Here is a 15,519-nt window from a genome sequence, read left to right as displayed (position 1 = left end):
TGATGGTTCCTCCTGTCTGCACCCACTGGGCTCAACTCACATCGGATTTTTCCCTCTGGGCAAAGCAGAGCCAGTGTCCCTCCTATCCCCCTCATGGGCGGGGAGGGATAAAGGGGATCCAATGGGATGGATAATTTAGGGCTGGTGGTTTTTTTTTTGGGAAAGCAAAGCCTGGCTGGGTATAAACTCAGGGATACAGAGAGCTGAGGTTCCGGTGGAGGAAAAAAATGGAATATATGACATGAAAAGTCAGTGGGTTTCAAAAAAAGCTGAGCAACCTGGGGGGTCCCTTGCAAAGGTGAATTTATCTTTTGGAAGGGAAATATCCAGAGCATTGAGCCCATGGTGCATGGGGATAAACAGATAAACCTAAGAGCAGCCTCAAAAATACTCCAGTGTTTTAGTTTTGAGTCTCCAAAACTGCAGAGCTGGGACATTTCTCCTCAGAAAACTTCTCCTCGATTTTGTTCCTCTCCCATCTTGCTCCCAGCCCACACAACTCCCACTTCAGCAGCATTTCCATCTGCAAAGTGCTTTATTTCCAACAAACCAGGCTCTAGCTCAGGGGGGTTCATTCTGTATTAAGTTGCTTCAGGTTTTGTTTTCTTATTCATCACCAAAGCAATGCCACAGTCAGCCTCCCAGTCCAGAGAAAGCTTTCCTTGCTGTACAACACTTCCCCTAACACACATTAAAAGGCAGAAAAGGTACCATTAAAATTCAAAAATTACAAAGAGGCATTGCAAAAAACTCGAGGGGAGGGGAAAAGGCAGAGTTTCAGTTCACACTGAGGTATAAAATCACTATTGCTGGTTTAGCCTGGAAGGAAAGTGATTTTTTTTTCCAGGTGGGAAGGTGGTAACAGAGGCAGTCCTGGGACAATGTTATCAGCACCACCAGAAAATCAATTTACAAAAGAAATTGATTTCTTGCTGTCTCCCCCTCCTCCTGCCACACCCTGCTCGCTGTTCAGCAGCGCTCCAGAGATGCTCAGCGCCGTCAGCTCTTCCTGCCAGAGCTATTTGGCATCTTGGGGCTCCCAGAGAGGTTCAATGTCATGGTTTTAGTTAAAAATCCCTAAAATTAGTGCAAATCTGAGTGGGGGGAGGAGGAGGTTACGCCACCAGGCGCAGGTTAAGAGAAGGTGCTGGGATAAAGTGATTTACACCCCAGCTGGAAATCCAACCCCTGGAGTTTTCTTCAGAAAACACTCCAATTCCCAGCCGACCTTTTTGATTTACAAGAACTTCCCATCACCTGCCAATTATTGCAATAGAAATGTGCTTTTTTTCTTTATGAAAAAAGAGGAATTATTTGTGCTCTCTTGACACCCAGCAGCGGATGCTCCACTGGGAGCCACATGCAGGCACCGCTGGAGCTGAGCGGCACCCAATGGAGCCCCCAGAATTCCCAGTTTTGTCCTGCTTGTGGCTTTCCTCTTTATTTTTATATTTTTCCCTGTTATTTCCAGGGATTTGAGGATTTGGCTGAAGCTGCCACTGGCCAAAGATTTGCTGGGGACAACCCTGCTGGCAGAGCAGGAATTCCCTGCAGATGCTGCGCAGCCAAAGGCATGGGAGGATGGGTTGGACACGGGGCTTGCTGAGGATTTGGGATTTGGTCCAGTAGGTCCTGCAGGCAAAAGGCTCTTTGAGGAATGGAACCTGGAACCAGGATGCTGGTGAAGAGCTTCACATGGCTGTGGGACCCTCAGAAATCTCCTCCAGCCTTTGCTCGATCATAAGCCGGAGGATGGAGTATCTGGAGAGGGGAAGGACAAGGAGAAAAGGATCAAAATTGGGTTTTTAGCCCAAGAAAACTCCGGAATAATGCGAAAGCCAATGGCTCACATATGCATTAGGGACACAAGGTTGTGGGAGTGAATTTTTGGCACTGAAATTAAGTCCTTAGCTCTCAGCATCTCCCCCAGATGCCACCCAGCTCAACATACTTGCGCATCAGCTTCTTCACCTCCCGATCCTCCTCTTCCTCCAGCTTTTGGATGAAGCTCCTGAGGACTGGCATCTCAAATTTGATGTACTGAGCAACCTGGGGACGAGGGGAGAGAAAGGCCAAGCCAGGGCGATGAGGAGGATGACATTTCCCCCAGAAATTGAGGACTTTGCCCAGGGAAAATTGATGACTTCTTGAAGGAACCCATACAAGAAATCCTCTTTCCTTGCACTGCACAAGGAGCTGCTTGTGCAAACTGATTATTGGCGGGGAAAAAAAAATCCAATTTCAATTCCACTTTCCAACTGAAAGTAATACATTTCCAAAATTCCCCTTCCATTGTGAACTATTTTAAGGTTGTTTTACTTCACCCATCACCACCTGCACGATTTGGCTCCTCTGCACCCAGAGCCCTGTGCATCCCAAGGGGCTCACTGGGTCCTGTTTAAGCCCAAACATATCCCAAAACCACCTGGTTTGTGCCAAGATTTGAGCGCAGAGGGGTGGGAAGGTGCCAGCAGGTGGCAGAAATGAGCTGGTCCCCAACGCAGGGTGCTTCCAGCTGGAAAAAATTATCCCCAAGGTTAATTATCCCCAAGGTTGCACTTTGATGGCTCTTCCACGACCACATTTGGGGTGGCGAAACTGGGCTGGGGGGATTTTGCTCTTGGTTTGAGCTTCGAGCTGCTCTCCGAACAAAAGGTTCTTCTCACCAGATGAGTTTTTCCAGGGGAGCCAGGGAAGCAAAGCAAAACAATTCCCACATCCCCACACCATCCTCCTGGTTCTTCCAGCCTTGGGTGCATCCCCAGCCCACCCGAAATCACTGGGCTATCCCAGACCACCAAACTCACATCGTAGGTGACTTCTTCCACCTGGTCCTTCTCCATGAGGAAGACTTTGGAGACCTGCTCACAGGGGCCCTGCAGGATGCGGGCGATCAGGGGGTAATCGCTGGGACGCAGTTTTTGCTTCTCTGCAATGCCAAAAACATCAGCACTGGGGCCTGGTGGGGTTTTGCTGATCCAGCAGCCATGCTGGGGGTGGGGTGGTATTTTTTTAGACTCACCTCCACTGGTGTGGACAATGTAAAGAGCAAACTCCTCTGCCGAGTTCTCAATCTGAACAGAGACACAAAACCACTGGTAAACAGCCACATTTCCACGTGGGGTTTTCCCAGCAATGAAAAAAAAGAATAACAAAAAAATCCCATTATTTCACAACTTTATTTGTATTTGTCCACCAGGAGCATGGTGGGAGGAATACTTAACCTACCTTGAATTTGTTGAGCAGCAGTTTCAGGACCTGGGGGGTGGTCATGGTGCTGTTTATCCGGACGTTAGTGACGGAGCCGTATGCCGGGGTGAACACGGATGTCTATGGGGTACAAATTCCATATCAGCCCCCCTGTCCCCCATGGAATTGTCCATCAAGAAAAGGTCTTCATAGAACCATAGAATATGCTGAGGTGGACAGGACCCATCAGGAGCATCAAGTCCAACTCCTGTCCCTGTGTAGGGCACCCCAGGAGTCCTGAATGCCTTCTGATCCAAACGCTTCTGATCCAGTGGGAAGTGTCCCTGGAACTGGATCATCTTTAAAGTCCCTTCCAACCTAATCCATTCTGTGATTCTGTGATTCCTGACCTCGGGCAGGTTTGGTGGGGGAGCGTGTTCCAGTGCTCAGCCACTCTCAGGGTGAAAACCTTCAGACAATTTAACCTAAACCTCCCCTGATTCAGCTCTCCAGCCCTGGCTTTGGTCACTGGAATGAAGAGATTATTGCCTGTCCCATCTCTTCCCCTTGTGAGGAACCTGTAGACTGCCATGAGGTCACCAATCAGCCTCCTTTTCTCCAAACTGAACAAGCCAAATGACCTCAGCTGCTCCTCATAAGTCATCCCAGTATGTCCAGTGCTGGAGTCCCCAATACAAGGAGGACACAGAGCTCCTGGAAGGTGCCCAGAGGAGCCACTCAAATGCTCGGAGGGCTGAGCACCTTCCTGGGAAGCCAGGCTGAGGGATTGGGGTTGTTCAGCCTGGAGAAGAGGAGGCTCCCAATATCTGAAGGGGCTGCAAGAAAGCTAGGGGAGGGCTTTGGAGATGGGGGGGGGGGGGGGGGTAGGGAGAGGATGAGGGGAAATGGGTTAAAACTTGAAGATTTAGGGGGGATTGAGGTTGGACATTAGGAAGAAATTGTTTGGTGTGAGGGTGCTGAGCCCCAGGCCCAGGTTGCCCCCAGAAGCTGTGGCTGCCCCATCCCTGGCAGTGTTGAAGGTTGGATGGGGCTTGGAGCACCCTGGGCTGGTGGGACATGTCCCTGTCCATGCAGGGGGTGGGACTGGATGAGCTTTATGGTTCTTTCCATCCTAACCCATTCTTGGATTCTGTGATCCCTTCCAGACCCCTTCCCCACTCTCATTGCTCTCTTTAGGACGCTCTCAATGTCTGTTCTGTACCATGGTGCCCAAACCTGCACACAGAACTCCTCCAGGTGAGGTTTTCGGGGCAGGTTTCAGGGCTCACCTTGTGGTTGTAGAAGTGCCCATTGATGGAGAAGCGGTGGCGGCGGATGCGGCGCTGCTCGCCAGGGGTGCGGGTGCTGCCCCTGCGCCGCACCCCAACATCACTCCGGGTCCTCATCAGCTGTGGCACCTCTTCTGGCTGCAACTTAGAGGCTGGAAAAGAAGTTGGGAAAACCCAATGGGACAACAAGGAGGAGAATCATGGAATCTTTCAGGTTGAGAAAAGACCCTTGGGATCATCGGGTCCAACCCTGCTCTACAAAGTTCTCCCCTAAACCCTAAACCCCAGCACCACATCTAGAAGACCAAGACCATAAGGACCAGGAGCGAGAGAGAAACCCCAGCATCTCCCTGCTGCAAAAATCACTTTTCCTCCCTGTGGATGCCAAGTTGCCAACCCAAAAATCCAGCCCTACAAATTTCCTCGCAAAGATTTAAACCCCTCCAGTTTAAACCACAGAAGCTACTGCTTTCTCCCAGCTGCTGGAGGAGCTTATTAATTCAGAATGAACTGCCTAAATCCAAGCCATGACCTAGATCTATCCCTTCTCTAGGGGACTTCAGCATCTATACTCGCTTTTTATTAATTTATCTTTATTTTACTCTTTTCCTCCTCTTCGTTAATGAGAATGGGCAAAAACAAGGCTAGAGCTTCAGATCTCAGCAAGAAAACTGGACCAGCTCCAGAGTATTATAAACCAGCTCTTCATCCATTTTTAATGAATGTCTCAAGCTTGGATGTTTTTAATTCAAGGCATGTCTGCAGTGAGAAAAATCTCTGGTGCACACGGCTTGGGACGCACGCCATGGCCAGAGTGACTCAGCACTACCCAGGAGTCCTGCACATAGGTTGGACACTGATTTTTTTTACAGGTCTTTTTGGTTTTTGGAGAAAAAGAACAGTAAAGATTTCTTTTTTAGGATGAACATCATCTGGTTGAAAAGGTTGCTGGGTTATATCTATAACCCGATGAGGATTATTGCCCTGGTGAAGCTTTAATTAAGGGGGAAATAAAACATATCAGGTCTGGGGAGATCAAAAAGGGAAAGGGCAAAAGCTGCAGCGTCAGGGATGGGACAAAAGGTTTCATGGCTCAATGAGTTTGCAAGTGCTCAGCTCTCCCTGAGCTGGGAAGGGGTTGAGTGTCCCCAAGCCCAAAGGATCAACTGGTTCTTCTCTGCCCCCAGGATGCATTTTCATGAAAGCAGTCCCCAAAATAGCAGGGGAAAAAAAAACAAACAAAAAAAAACCCACAGGATTTTCCTGTGGGATCTGCCCTGGGGACAGCACAGGTCCCCAAGGGGTTAAGGAAGCAGGGGCTGGAAAAAACAGGGAGGGGAAATCAAAATCTTTGCAGAACTGTTGCCTTCCCCATGGCAACCACACTTCCCAGACTCCCTATTCTTCTTCCCTACAAAGGGAAGCACGGACATCCTTCTCCCTCTGACATCCTTTTCCCTTCAACATCCTCTTCACTCCAGCACCCTTTTCCCTCCCATCCCATCAGCCTCTCATACTCCATCCCTGTTTCTTCCCAACCTCCTTTTCCCCACAATCCATCCCAGCCATTTCCTCCATAGCAAAAAACCCTTTAGAGGAAGAAGTTTGTGACTCCTGCTTTTCTTGCTGCAAATTCAAGAAATAAAACGTCAAGAATTTACAAATTCATGGGAAGGACTTTAAGGAACCAGGAGCCACACCAAGTTCTAAAGAAAGAAAACAAACAAACAAAAAACCCCACAAGAACAACCAACCAACCAACCAAAAAACACACACACAAAAAACCAAAACAAAAACCCCCAAAAAACTAACCAAACAAAACCAAAATCCAAAAAACAAACAAAAAACCTGGTTTATATTTTTCTTAAATCAAACCGGAGCATAAATCAGCAGCTCCCAACCAGAGCTCAGCTCACCCGTGTTGTTCCCAGGAGCCTCCATGCTTGGCGTGGTCCCCACATCCATAACCTGGATGTCTGGCAAGGTGCTGGGCTTCAGCAGGGACCTGGCAAGCCAAAAAAAAAAAAAAAATCTATAATGAGTGCCCCGGAACGACCAGCAGGATAATTCTCCCTTTCTGTAATTCCCAGGATGGGAAGCAGCTGGTTATCCCTGGATTTGGCAGCTAAGGGGTGATCCCTGAGGTCCCTTCCAGCCTTGGTGGACAGGATTCCTTCCACCCACCCCTGCAGGATGGTTGCTGTATCAATCCTAAATCCCACCCCACACAAAAAAATCCCTTTAGGTTTTAGCCCAGCTGCCCTCTCCCCAAGATGCTGAAGCCTCCAAGAGCCTTTTTGCAAGCTCCAGCACACCACCTGTCCCAGCAAAGCTGCCTCCCCCCCTTTTTACGTTTTGCAGACATCCAAAAATTCTGCAAAAATCTGGCAGACACCCCCCACACCCCCGGGGCCAGGTCTGGAGCAAGAAAAGCTGGTTTTTGGAGGTTTCTTCGAACAAAGGGGGCTTGGCAAAAGGGATCTTTGCAAAAAAAGGGGGTGTTGCAAAAAGGGGGGGGGGGTGGGTTGGAAAAAGCGTAGGGATCTTTGCAAAAGGAGGCTCTACAAAAGAGGGAGGCTGCAAAAAGGAGGAGTCTGCAAAAAAGGGGGTGCAAAAGGGGGGGTTGCTAATGGGGGAGGCTTTGAAAAAGGAGTCTTCTGCAAAAAGATAGGTTGCAAAAGAGGGGCTTGCAAAAAGGGGAGGCTGCAAAAAGGAGTCTTTGGAAAAAGAGGGGGTGCAAAAGGGGGAATCTTTGCATAAAGGGGAGTTTGCAAAAAAAGTGAGGTCTTTGCAAAAGGAGAGATCTTTGCAAAAGGAAATTTGCAAAAGGTTGAGTCTGCAAAAAAAGAAGGGGAGCTTTGCAAAAGGAGGAACTTCGCAAAAAAAGGGAGAGTTTGCAGAGGAGGAATCTTTGAAAATCAGCGTGGGGGTCTTTACTAAGATGGTCGTTGGCATAGAGCAGGGGGAGGTCAGGCTTGGCCACTTTGGGCTGTTGCACCTTGGCTGAAAAGAAAATTCCCCAGGCAAAGCAGGCAGGGGATGCAACCAGCAACCAGGGGTGGAGGGAGGGACACAAGGGACAGAGAGGACATAGAGGACAGAGGGAACATAAGAGACACAAGGGACATAGAAGACACCTTTTTTTTCCCCTGGGCTCACCCGTGGGCCCCCAGGTTGCATCCCGAGTGCCAGGAGGAGGAGGAGGGGGGGGGGCGGATGCGTTGGTTGTCATCCTGCATCTGCAGGCGGATGGGGCGCCGCAAACCCCAGGAGATGTTCAGCAGCCCCTCCACAACCAGCTCGCCTTCCTCCTGCACGAGAGATCACCCCCACACCCCCAGAAAAATGTCAGAATAAAAACGAATTTTTTTTTTTTTTTTTAAGAAGTTGGGTGCCCACCCTGGGGAGTTCCTTACCTCCCGGTGTCGCAACTGGAGGTTCTGCCCTTCATAGTAGATGTTGTACGTCTTCAAGTGTAGCAGCAGCTCATTTCTGGGGAAACAAATAGCAAAGCTGCTGAGAAAAACATAGAGAGGAGAAAGGAGAGGTGGAGCAAGAACCAGAATGGGACAACTCTCAAAAAAAAAAAAAAAAGCTGAGAATGGATGGGGACATTGCTGCTGGAATGGGACAGCTCTCCATGGTCAACTCTATGCAGGGTAACTAGATGGTGGCTGGTTAAACCAGCTTAATTTGGGGCAAATTTGGGTCTTCTGCTGCCTCTAGAGCAGCCTTGTCGAGGAGATCTGCTGTGGGTTCCACCAGCCCTTTGCAATAATGATCAGAGGGGGAGAAGCTCCCTGCTGATGTCCTCCATCAGACATGCAAACAAATGCAGAAACCCCATCAGGCCTCAGGGGAGTTGGTCACAAGGCTGAAAAACAAGGGCATTTTTTGAGCACCCAATCCCTTGGGTCATGCTGGAGTCACAAGTTATCACAGGAGAGTTTATCCCACTGGCTCCTCACTCCAGACCCTAGACACTGAACTTGAAGTCTGAGTCATGCTCCCATTGCAAATGAATAATGAAAAAGAGAAAAATAAAAAAGAGAAATGAAAATTTAAAAAAAGTAAAAACAAAAGATGAAAGAAAAAAAATCAAAGCTGAAAGTAAATATAAAAATAAAAAAGAGTAAAAATGCATAAAATAAAACAGAAATAAAATTAATAAACATAATAATAATAATAAAGCCAAAGCAGGCTCTCTAAGGCCAGCTCTGAATCATGGGGCTGTGATGCCTCGGGCAGTAATTCCTAAAGTTGGCATCAATTCAGCTGGGCTGGCGGATGGAGCTTAAGGATGCTCAGCACCAGCAGAGCAGAATAAAGCAGCAAAATCATGGGGATTTAGGGTTATGTGAGAAAAAAAAGTGGGGTAAAAAATACCACATCTATACTTTAGCTCCTTCGAAATCCTCCTTGCAACTTGGGAATCATTTTACTTCTTTACCAAAGCATAAAAAAATAATGTTGTCAGGACCTTTTTTCAGCCAAACTCACATTTCATGCAAGTTTGGCCATGGTCCTAAGGAAAAAATATTCAAAATCCCATCCACAACCCTTTTTTTTCCCCAGAACTTGCCATTTCTCCCCCTAGAATGACTTTTCCTTTCCAGCTTCAAGTGAGTGGAGTTAAAGCCCAAGCTTGCTCCCAGCCCAAAAGTGAAAACAACCCCCAAAATATTGCAAATAACTCCCCAGCTACCAGCACTGATGGGATTCCTGGGTTCCAGCCTGGCTGAGTGTCTTACTTGGAGATGTATTTATCCTTTCCGCAGGGAACCAGGCACTGGCAGCCACCGTAATCCATCCTCCTGCTCCTCTTTCATGGGAGCTGAACTGCAAAGAGGGAGGAGAGAGAAAAGCAGTGGCAGGAACCACCCCAGCATCAAACCCCAGCAAGCAAAAGGGGGGGGAGAGTGGGCAAAGGAATAAACCTGCTTGGATTTTTGGGGGGGAAAAAAAACCCCAAAACCCTCTTGGGAAAAGGCTCCAGCTGCTGCAGCCCTGGGGGAAATTTGCTGCAGCTCCTGAGAGAAAACTCCTGGGGAGGGAGGGAGGGGAGATGAGATAAAGGGTGAAGTGTTGTAAACTCACTGAAAATTTAATAGTGGCCCAGCTGCTTGGACAGCAACATTTGCATTTCCAGCAGCCATGCACCGCCCCGGGGATGCCAGGGTTGCTATAAGGAAGATTTTTTTCCCCTCTTCTTCTCTACTTATTTTATGAAGGTTTGGGCTCTTCCTAAGGTTTGGCTCCAAAGCTGTGGACATTCTGGCTGGATGCTTCTTCCTGCCAGCCCAAAACCAGGCAGTGAGCACGAGGGCTGAATTTTGTCACGAGCAAGGGATGCTGGGCCATTAGGGATGCTTCCCTTTTTTTTTTTTTTTTTTTTTTTTTTAAATGAAATCCGTTAAATTTTAATGCATTCCCTCCAGCTGCACAACATCTCCATTGGGATATACTCTAAAATCTTGCAAATCCTCAGAAACTGCTCACAACCTTTCCCCCTTCCCGCCCCCCCTCCCCCCCATCCTGTTCTCTTGTCCAGCAAGAAAAAATCAAGGCAAGGAAAGAACATTTGAGCCAAACCTGCTCCGAAACCTTAACCCCTGAGAAACAAACCTGTTTTCCTACCAAAAAAGCAAACAAAAAACCAAAAAAACAAACAAAAAAACCCTCCACAACAAAATCCAGACAGATAAATGCCTCAACCAAGGCCATGTGCTCAAACCTGTGTTGGAGGATGGAGCTACCCTTAAAAACCTCAGTGTGGCAGCTTCTTACCCTGCACGTTGAGCAAATACATTAAATAAAACGGTAAGAAAATAATGGATGTCAAACCCCAGAAGAGGCTGCAAAAGCAGGAAGCTGGGAGTTCAGCTCAGCCTGAAGAAAGCAGAAGAGAAACTGGGCACCCAAAAAAAAAAAAAATCACAAGTTACAACGGAAAAGGTGACAAAACTCTGGGTTTCCTGATGAGCTGAGGAGTTTTGTGAGCATCCCAGCAGCAACCCCCCTCTTATCCTGCTTCCAGCCACCCTCTTGAAGGAAATAAGCCAAATAATCAGCTTATTTGGCCCTCAAAAAAATTATATTAGGAGGGGATTTTTCAGATGGACTTGGGGATAAAAAAACCAAAAAAAGAACAAAAGGCTGGGATGCATCTGCTCTGGTGGGGACCCAAATTTGGGGTTCACCAACTGTGAGAGATGGAAACTGGGGACATCAGTGATTGGAAGAGGATGAAAAAGCTCCAGGGGACACAGCTGCTTGGCCCATGGAAAAACGTTGCCAAAAAATACCCAAAATTACTGAAAAACAAAATAAAATTAAAACCCCTCCCATGGCACAGCCTCAAGTGGAACCTTTGGGTTTGGTTCTGTGGCCATAGGGAGAGTAAAGGCAAAGCCCCTGCTCCCTTTGGGAGGGCTCTCAGGGGAAACTCCATCCCAAAAAAAGGCTCATTCTGGGGTGGAAGGAGAGCCTGGGAGTGCAGGTTCAGCCCCTGCACCGTGGAGTTTCCTGTTTACCACCTTCACCTCTGTCATCACATCCACTTCCGAGCAAGGGAGGAAAGGGGGAAATTCTTCCTTTTTTGGGTCTTAAGAGCACCAGGCCATGGGTGGAAGAGAGCAGCAAGCCCCTGAAGAGCTCCAAACCCTGCCCAGACACCCTCACCCCCCAGTTTTCTGCCACAGCTTTGGTGAAAGGCTGGAAATTGCCAAAAGAAAAGGGTTGGTGTAAATTGCCCCATTGGTTGCTCAACCTCGGAGCCATCTTCATTTCCTGACACCACCCATGCCTCAGTTTCCCCATTCTGAGCATTTCCTTCCAGCACGAGCTTGTGATGGTGCCTCACAAAGTGGTTTTGAACACCACCAGAGCAAATCAATTCCCTCTGCAGCTGTGGTAGGGGGATTCCAGCCCTCTCCATTCTCCCAGCACCACCCATCAGGCCTGACAGGCCCCAGACTTATTCCCCTCCCTAAAAAAACTTCCTAAGAGCCTTCCCCACATCCCCACATCCCCATCCCTCCCCTCACAGGGAGCAGGGACCAGTGCTCACTTCCATAGAGCTCCCTGGGGAGATGCACAGCTGAAATATGACAAAAAATAGTAATAATAATTAAAAAAAAAACAAAAAACAACAAAACGAAAAAACCCACCCAACTCAAAAATCAGAGCTCACTTTTGTAAAGCTCCCAGGGAGAGACACAGGTCAAATGCAATAGAAAAAATTAGGAAAAAATAGGAAAAAAATTAGGAAAAGTAAAAAAAGACCTGAAAATAATAGGAAAAATAGGCATAAATAGGAAAGATAGAAAAACTGGGAATAAAATAGAAAAAAAAAATAGGAATAAAATCGAAAAAATAGGAATAAAATCGAAAAATTATAAGAATAGAAAACAACCCCCTAGGCTGGTGCTTTCAGCAGGAGAGGGCTGCTCTTCTCTCCTCCTGCAAAGCAAGGACCTTTTTTTACCAGGGTTCTTTTTTTTTTTTGCTTCCAGACCTCCCCACTGCTTGGCCGCATCTTCGCAGCCCTTTGGGCGTCCCCCGGCCCCGGATCGGCGCAGCGGATGCTTCCCCGAGGGATTGTGGGAATATCCCTGCTCCCCGCTGCTCATCCCTCCCGCACCACCCTGGAGGCTTTTCCCCAAGGCCAGGACTCAGCGATCCCGCTGCAATCGGGAGCAAAGCATCACCCGGAGGTGACAATTCCTCCCCGGGAGGTGCCCAGAGCTGCTTCGCTCTCCGATTACCAACTACCGAGGGGTTTTTTTTTTTGTTTTTTTTCTTCTCTGGGTGGATGGATCCTCCCCTCCCCAGCCGGTAGCTCCGGCCCAGGCGTTACTTGGGAGCCAGGATTTCTTCGAAGCGTCCCCCCGGTGTCCCTAAGCGGGAAGGTTTAGTGGCTCCATTGTTTTCCAGCTCTATTGTTCAGCAGCCCAACTGCTCAGCACCGTCCTGCCCAGGGATGAGGAGGGGAGCGGCGAGGTGGGAAGAGAGGGGGGCGGGGGAGGGGGAGGGGGGACAGAGCTGCTTGGGGATGGGGATGCCATCAAGGGGGGGGTGTCACCTCGCTTGGGGACAAGTGAGGGGACCCATTGGTCACACAACCGCCTCCCTGCGTGGAGCTGGCGGCCATCAAGGGCTTGTTGGGGGGCTACGGGGAAGGAGCTGCGGGGGTCTCCTCCCCGGGTGCGCTGGGGGCTGCAGCCGAGGGCTCGTGCCCAGGCTGGGGACCTGAGGGTGCTTACGGCCCCCCCAGCCTGACAGAGCACCCAGCCCGGAACCAGAGGGTGACGATGCCGAAGGTGCTGGGGGGGTGCAGAGGTGACACCCCAGGGTGTGGGGTGCGGACCCCCCGCGCCCCAATCCCGGATCCCCGCTCCCTCCAGGGTGGGCGCAGCCTCTGCCGGGCTCCTCGCTGCGGAAGGGGCTTGGGGGCAGCCCCGGGAGTCGCGACAGGAACGGGGATGGCGATGGGGGATGAGGATCAGAATGGGGGTGAGGACTGGGATCACGATGAGGGTGAGGATCGCGATAGGGCTGAGGAAGGGAGGCGGACGCCTCGTCTCGCCGCACTCACCCTGTTCCCCGCCGCTCCGCTCCGCAGCCGCTGCCCCCCAAGGGCCGCCCCCGGTGGGGCGGGGCCGGGGCGGGGCCGCGGGGCCACGCCCGGGGCCCGATCCATGTCGCGATCCCCGGCAACACCCCTTATCAGCACCCAGGGTCACCCCAGCACCGGGATCCCAAGGGACACCCCTTAGCGGGTGCTGGGAGTGGGGGTGCCCCCCCTGAAGATGCCTTACAGCCGGCAACCACTTTGTCCCCGTGGATCCCAAGGGATGCTCCATCTCACACCCCTGGTTCAGGCTCTGGGATTGGGTTCCCAAAGGATACCCTGGTTTTGCCACCCCAGGCTGCATCCCAAGGGATGTCCCATCCCCCATGCCAGGACCATGACCCTAAAGAATGCCCCGGTGCCAGGACCCCAAAGAATGCTCCCTCCATCCCTGGTGCCAGTTGCCAGGTCCCAAAGGATCCTTCATCCCTGGTGCCAGGACCAGGATCCCAAAAGAATGCTCCGTCCCTGGTGCCAGGACCAGGAAGGATCCCAAAAGATGCTCCATGCCCCATGCCAGGACCAGGACCCCAAAGAATGCCCTATTCCATGTATCCAAGTTAGAAATACTCTTAGGATGGGCTCCAGCTCCAGGCAGTATTCCTGGAGGAAGACTTGCAGGCTGCATCACATGGGCTAAAGTGGTTATTTCTGCCTAAAAATGCCCCAAATCCTGTAATATTTGGGGCCCGAGGCGTGGATGCAACCCATGGACTGTGCAATGGGGCCATGTGCTGGCAGCAACCCCAACCATGGATCCAAAACCGCCCCCGGTGAGGGGACTGAAAAGGAAGTAAATTCAAAAATAATAAAAATAATAAATCTGCCTGGGAAGCAGATGTGGCAGTTTGGGGTTATTTTACCTCCAAAACGGTGCTGAGACCCCAGGTTCAAATCCCAGGCTCTGGGTCCCATCCTGCCTGTGCACACCACGTCGCTCCAGGGGTTTGGGGGAAGAAGGAGCTGTTCAGTATTCCAGAAGAGCAGCAGCACCCAGCCACATCCCCTCTGCCTTTGTCTCATACTGACCTTCCCAGTGCTTTGTGGCTTCCTCGATTTTTTTTTTTTCTGTTGAAGGAATTTGCCTAGAAACAGCCCACAGGAAAGGAAAAAAATTAGTCCTCAAAACAAAACAATCATCTAAACAGCTGGTTTAGCAAAACAAGCAAGGCTTCACAACCAGGGATTGTAATCAGCCTTCTAAAAAATTACTGTTTTTCTCTCTGCTATTTTTTTTCTTGGCTTTTCTCTAAAATGTGAGAAGTTCAGGAGGAACCATCTGGCTTGGGGAAACCCTGACTCAGCGAGAAGGAGCTGGGATGGGGGTTAGGATTTATATTCCAGCAGCATCTTCCAGGGCTAGCAGAGATGTGAGGCCCTTTGTCTGCTCAATGGAGCAGAGCTGTGCAAACCCCTAAGCCCACGGATTTATCCCCAAAGAGAGGAAAAGCTGCTCTCATATTGCCCAGCCCATGGGGTGGATGTGATCAAAGCAAAAGGGGGAAAAAATTAAAGGAGGGTTTTGGTGTGGGCACCTGGGTGAGCACAAGGAGGGACTTGGTTGTGAGACCTGGGGTTAAATTCTGATTTTGCAACATCTTGCTCAGTGGGTTGGGAAGGCTGGAGCCTGGATGGAGGCAGTTACTTACCAAATAAAAAGGAATTTGACTCACTCCTGTAACCTATGAGGCTGCCAAAGGTTTCCAGTTCCTTCTCAGCTGTGAACACTTTCCAAGCCCACCTTCAAGGAGACCAAAACTCTCACCATGGTCCTGGGCAGCTGCTGAGAGCCAGAGCATCACTCCTGGTTGATGAAAACTCCCAGAAAAAGATGCTCCAAAAGTGTGACCCTGCATTTCAAAGCACAGGAATGTCACAGCACCCATTTCTCAGGTTAAATCGGCATTTCTGTGAGAAGTGCCACACTGGGAACATGACTGATGCCTTTTAAATCACTAGGTTTGGTGGATTTATTTGTGTTTACTTGTTTTTTCCCCCCCCACCTCTAGACTGAGCAAGCAGCCAAACTTCATTCACACCCTGGCAGCCTCCCACCACTTCAGCTTTAGGAGCCCCAAGATAATTTTCAGTAAATACCAAACTATATCAAGTAGTTGGATCCAGCTTGGCTGGGGAGCACCTGGGACCTGTTATGCAGCCTCCAGAGTCCAGATGGGATGAGACTTGGCTTTTAAAAAAGCTTTTGCTGGCCCCCAAAACACAGTCACTGTCCCCCTTTGAGGATGTTTCAGTCATTCTGAAAATCCTCCAGGTTTGGGTTTCTGCCCCTCCAGGTAAAGCCTTTTTCATGGGGTGGCTGCAGCTGATGCTGAATTTTGATTTAAGCATAACACAAGAAGAAAAAAACCCTCACAATTCTTTCCAGAGCTTTGACCCAATAGCACAAAG

General features: G+C 49.7%; 1 protein-coding gene across 3 annotated transcripts; it reads right to left on the bottom strand.

Annotated features, from left to right (window-relative positions):
- Nucleotides 1-516: 516 nt before the first annotated feature.
- RASSF2 (Ras association domain family member 2) lies at nt 517-14,114 on the bottom strand. Of its 3 annotated transcripts, none has more exons than XM_071729334.1 (11): nt 13,974-14,114; nt 9,230-9,317; nt 7,895-7,970; nt 7,638-7,789; nt 6,395-6,483; nt 4,479-4,630; nt 3,229-3,330; nt 3,023-3,074; nt 2,808-2,929; nt 1,952-2,049; nt 517-1,761 (listed from the first exon to the last, which is right to left on the bottom strand). In XM_071729334.1, exons 2-11 carry the CDS (start codon nt 9,286-9,288, stop codon nt 1,692-1,694), a joined length of 972 nt encoding a protein of 323 aa, XP_071585435.1. In that variant the 5' UTR covers nt 9,289-9,317; nt 13,974-14,114; the 3' UTR covers nt 517-1,691. The 3 variants fall into 3 exon arrangements, with proteins under 3 accessions (XP_071585435.1, XP_071585434.1, XP_071585436.1); XM_071729333.1 differs by lacking the exon at nt 13,974-14,114 and adding an exon at nt 13,075-13,138; XM_071729335.1 differs by lacking the exon at nt 13,974-14,114 and adding an exon at nt 9,576-9,818.
- Nucleotides 14,115-15,519: the final 1,405 nt, after the last annotated feature.

The sequence above is a fragment of the Heliangelus exortis genome, chromosome 30 (genome assembly GCF_036169615.1).
Source record: "Heliangelus exortis chromosome 30, bHelExo1.hap1, whole genome shotgun sequence".
Taxonomy (NCBI): Eukaryota; Metazoa; Chordata; class Aves; order Apodiformes; family Trochilidae; genus Heliangelus; species Heliangelus exortis.
This window is presented reverse-complemented; position numbering and strand designations above follow the sequence as displayed.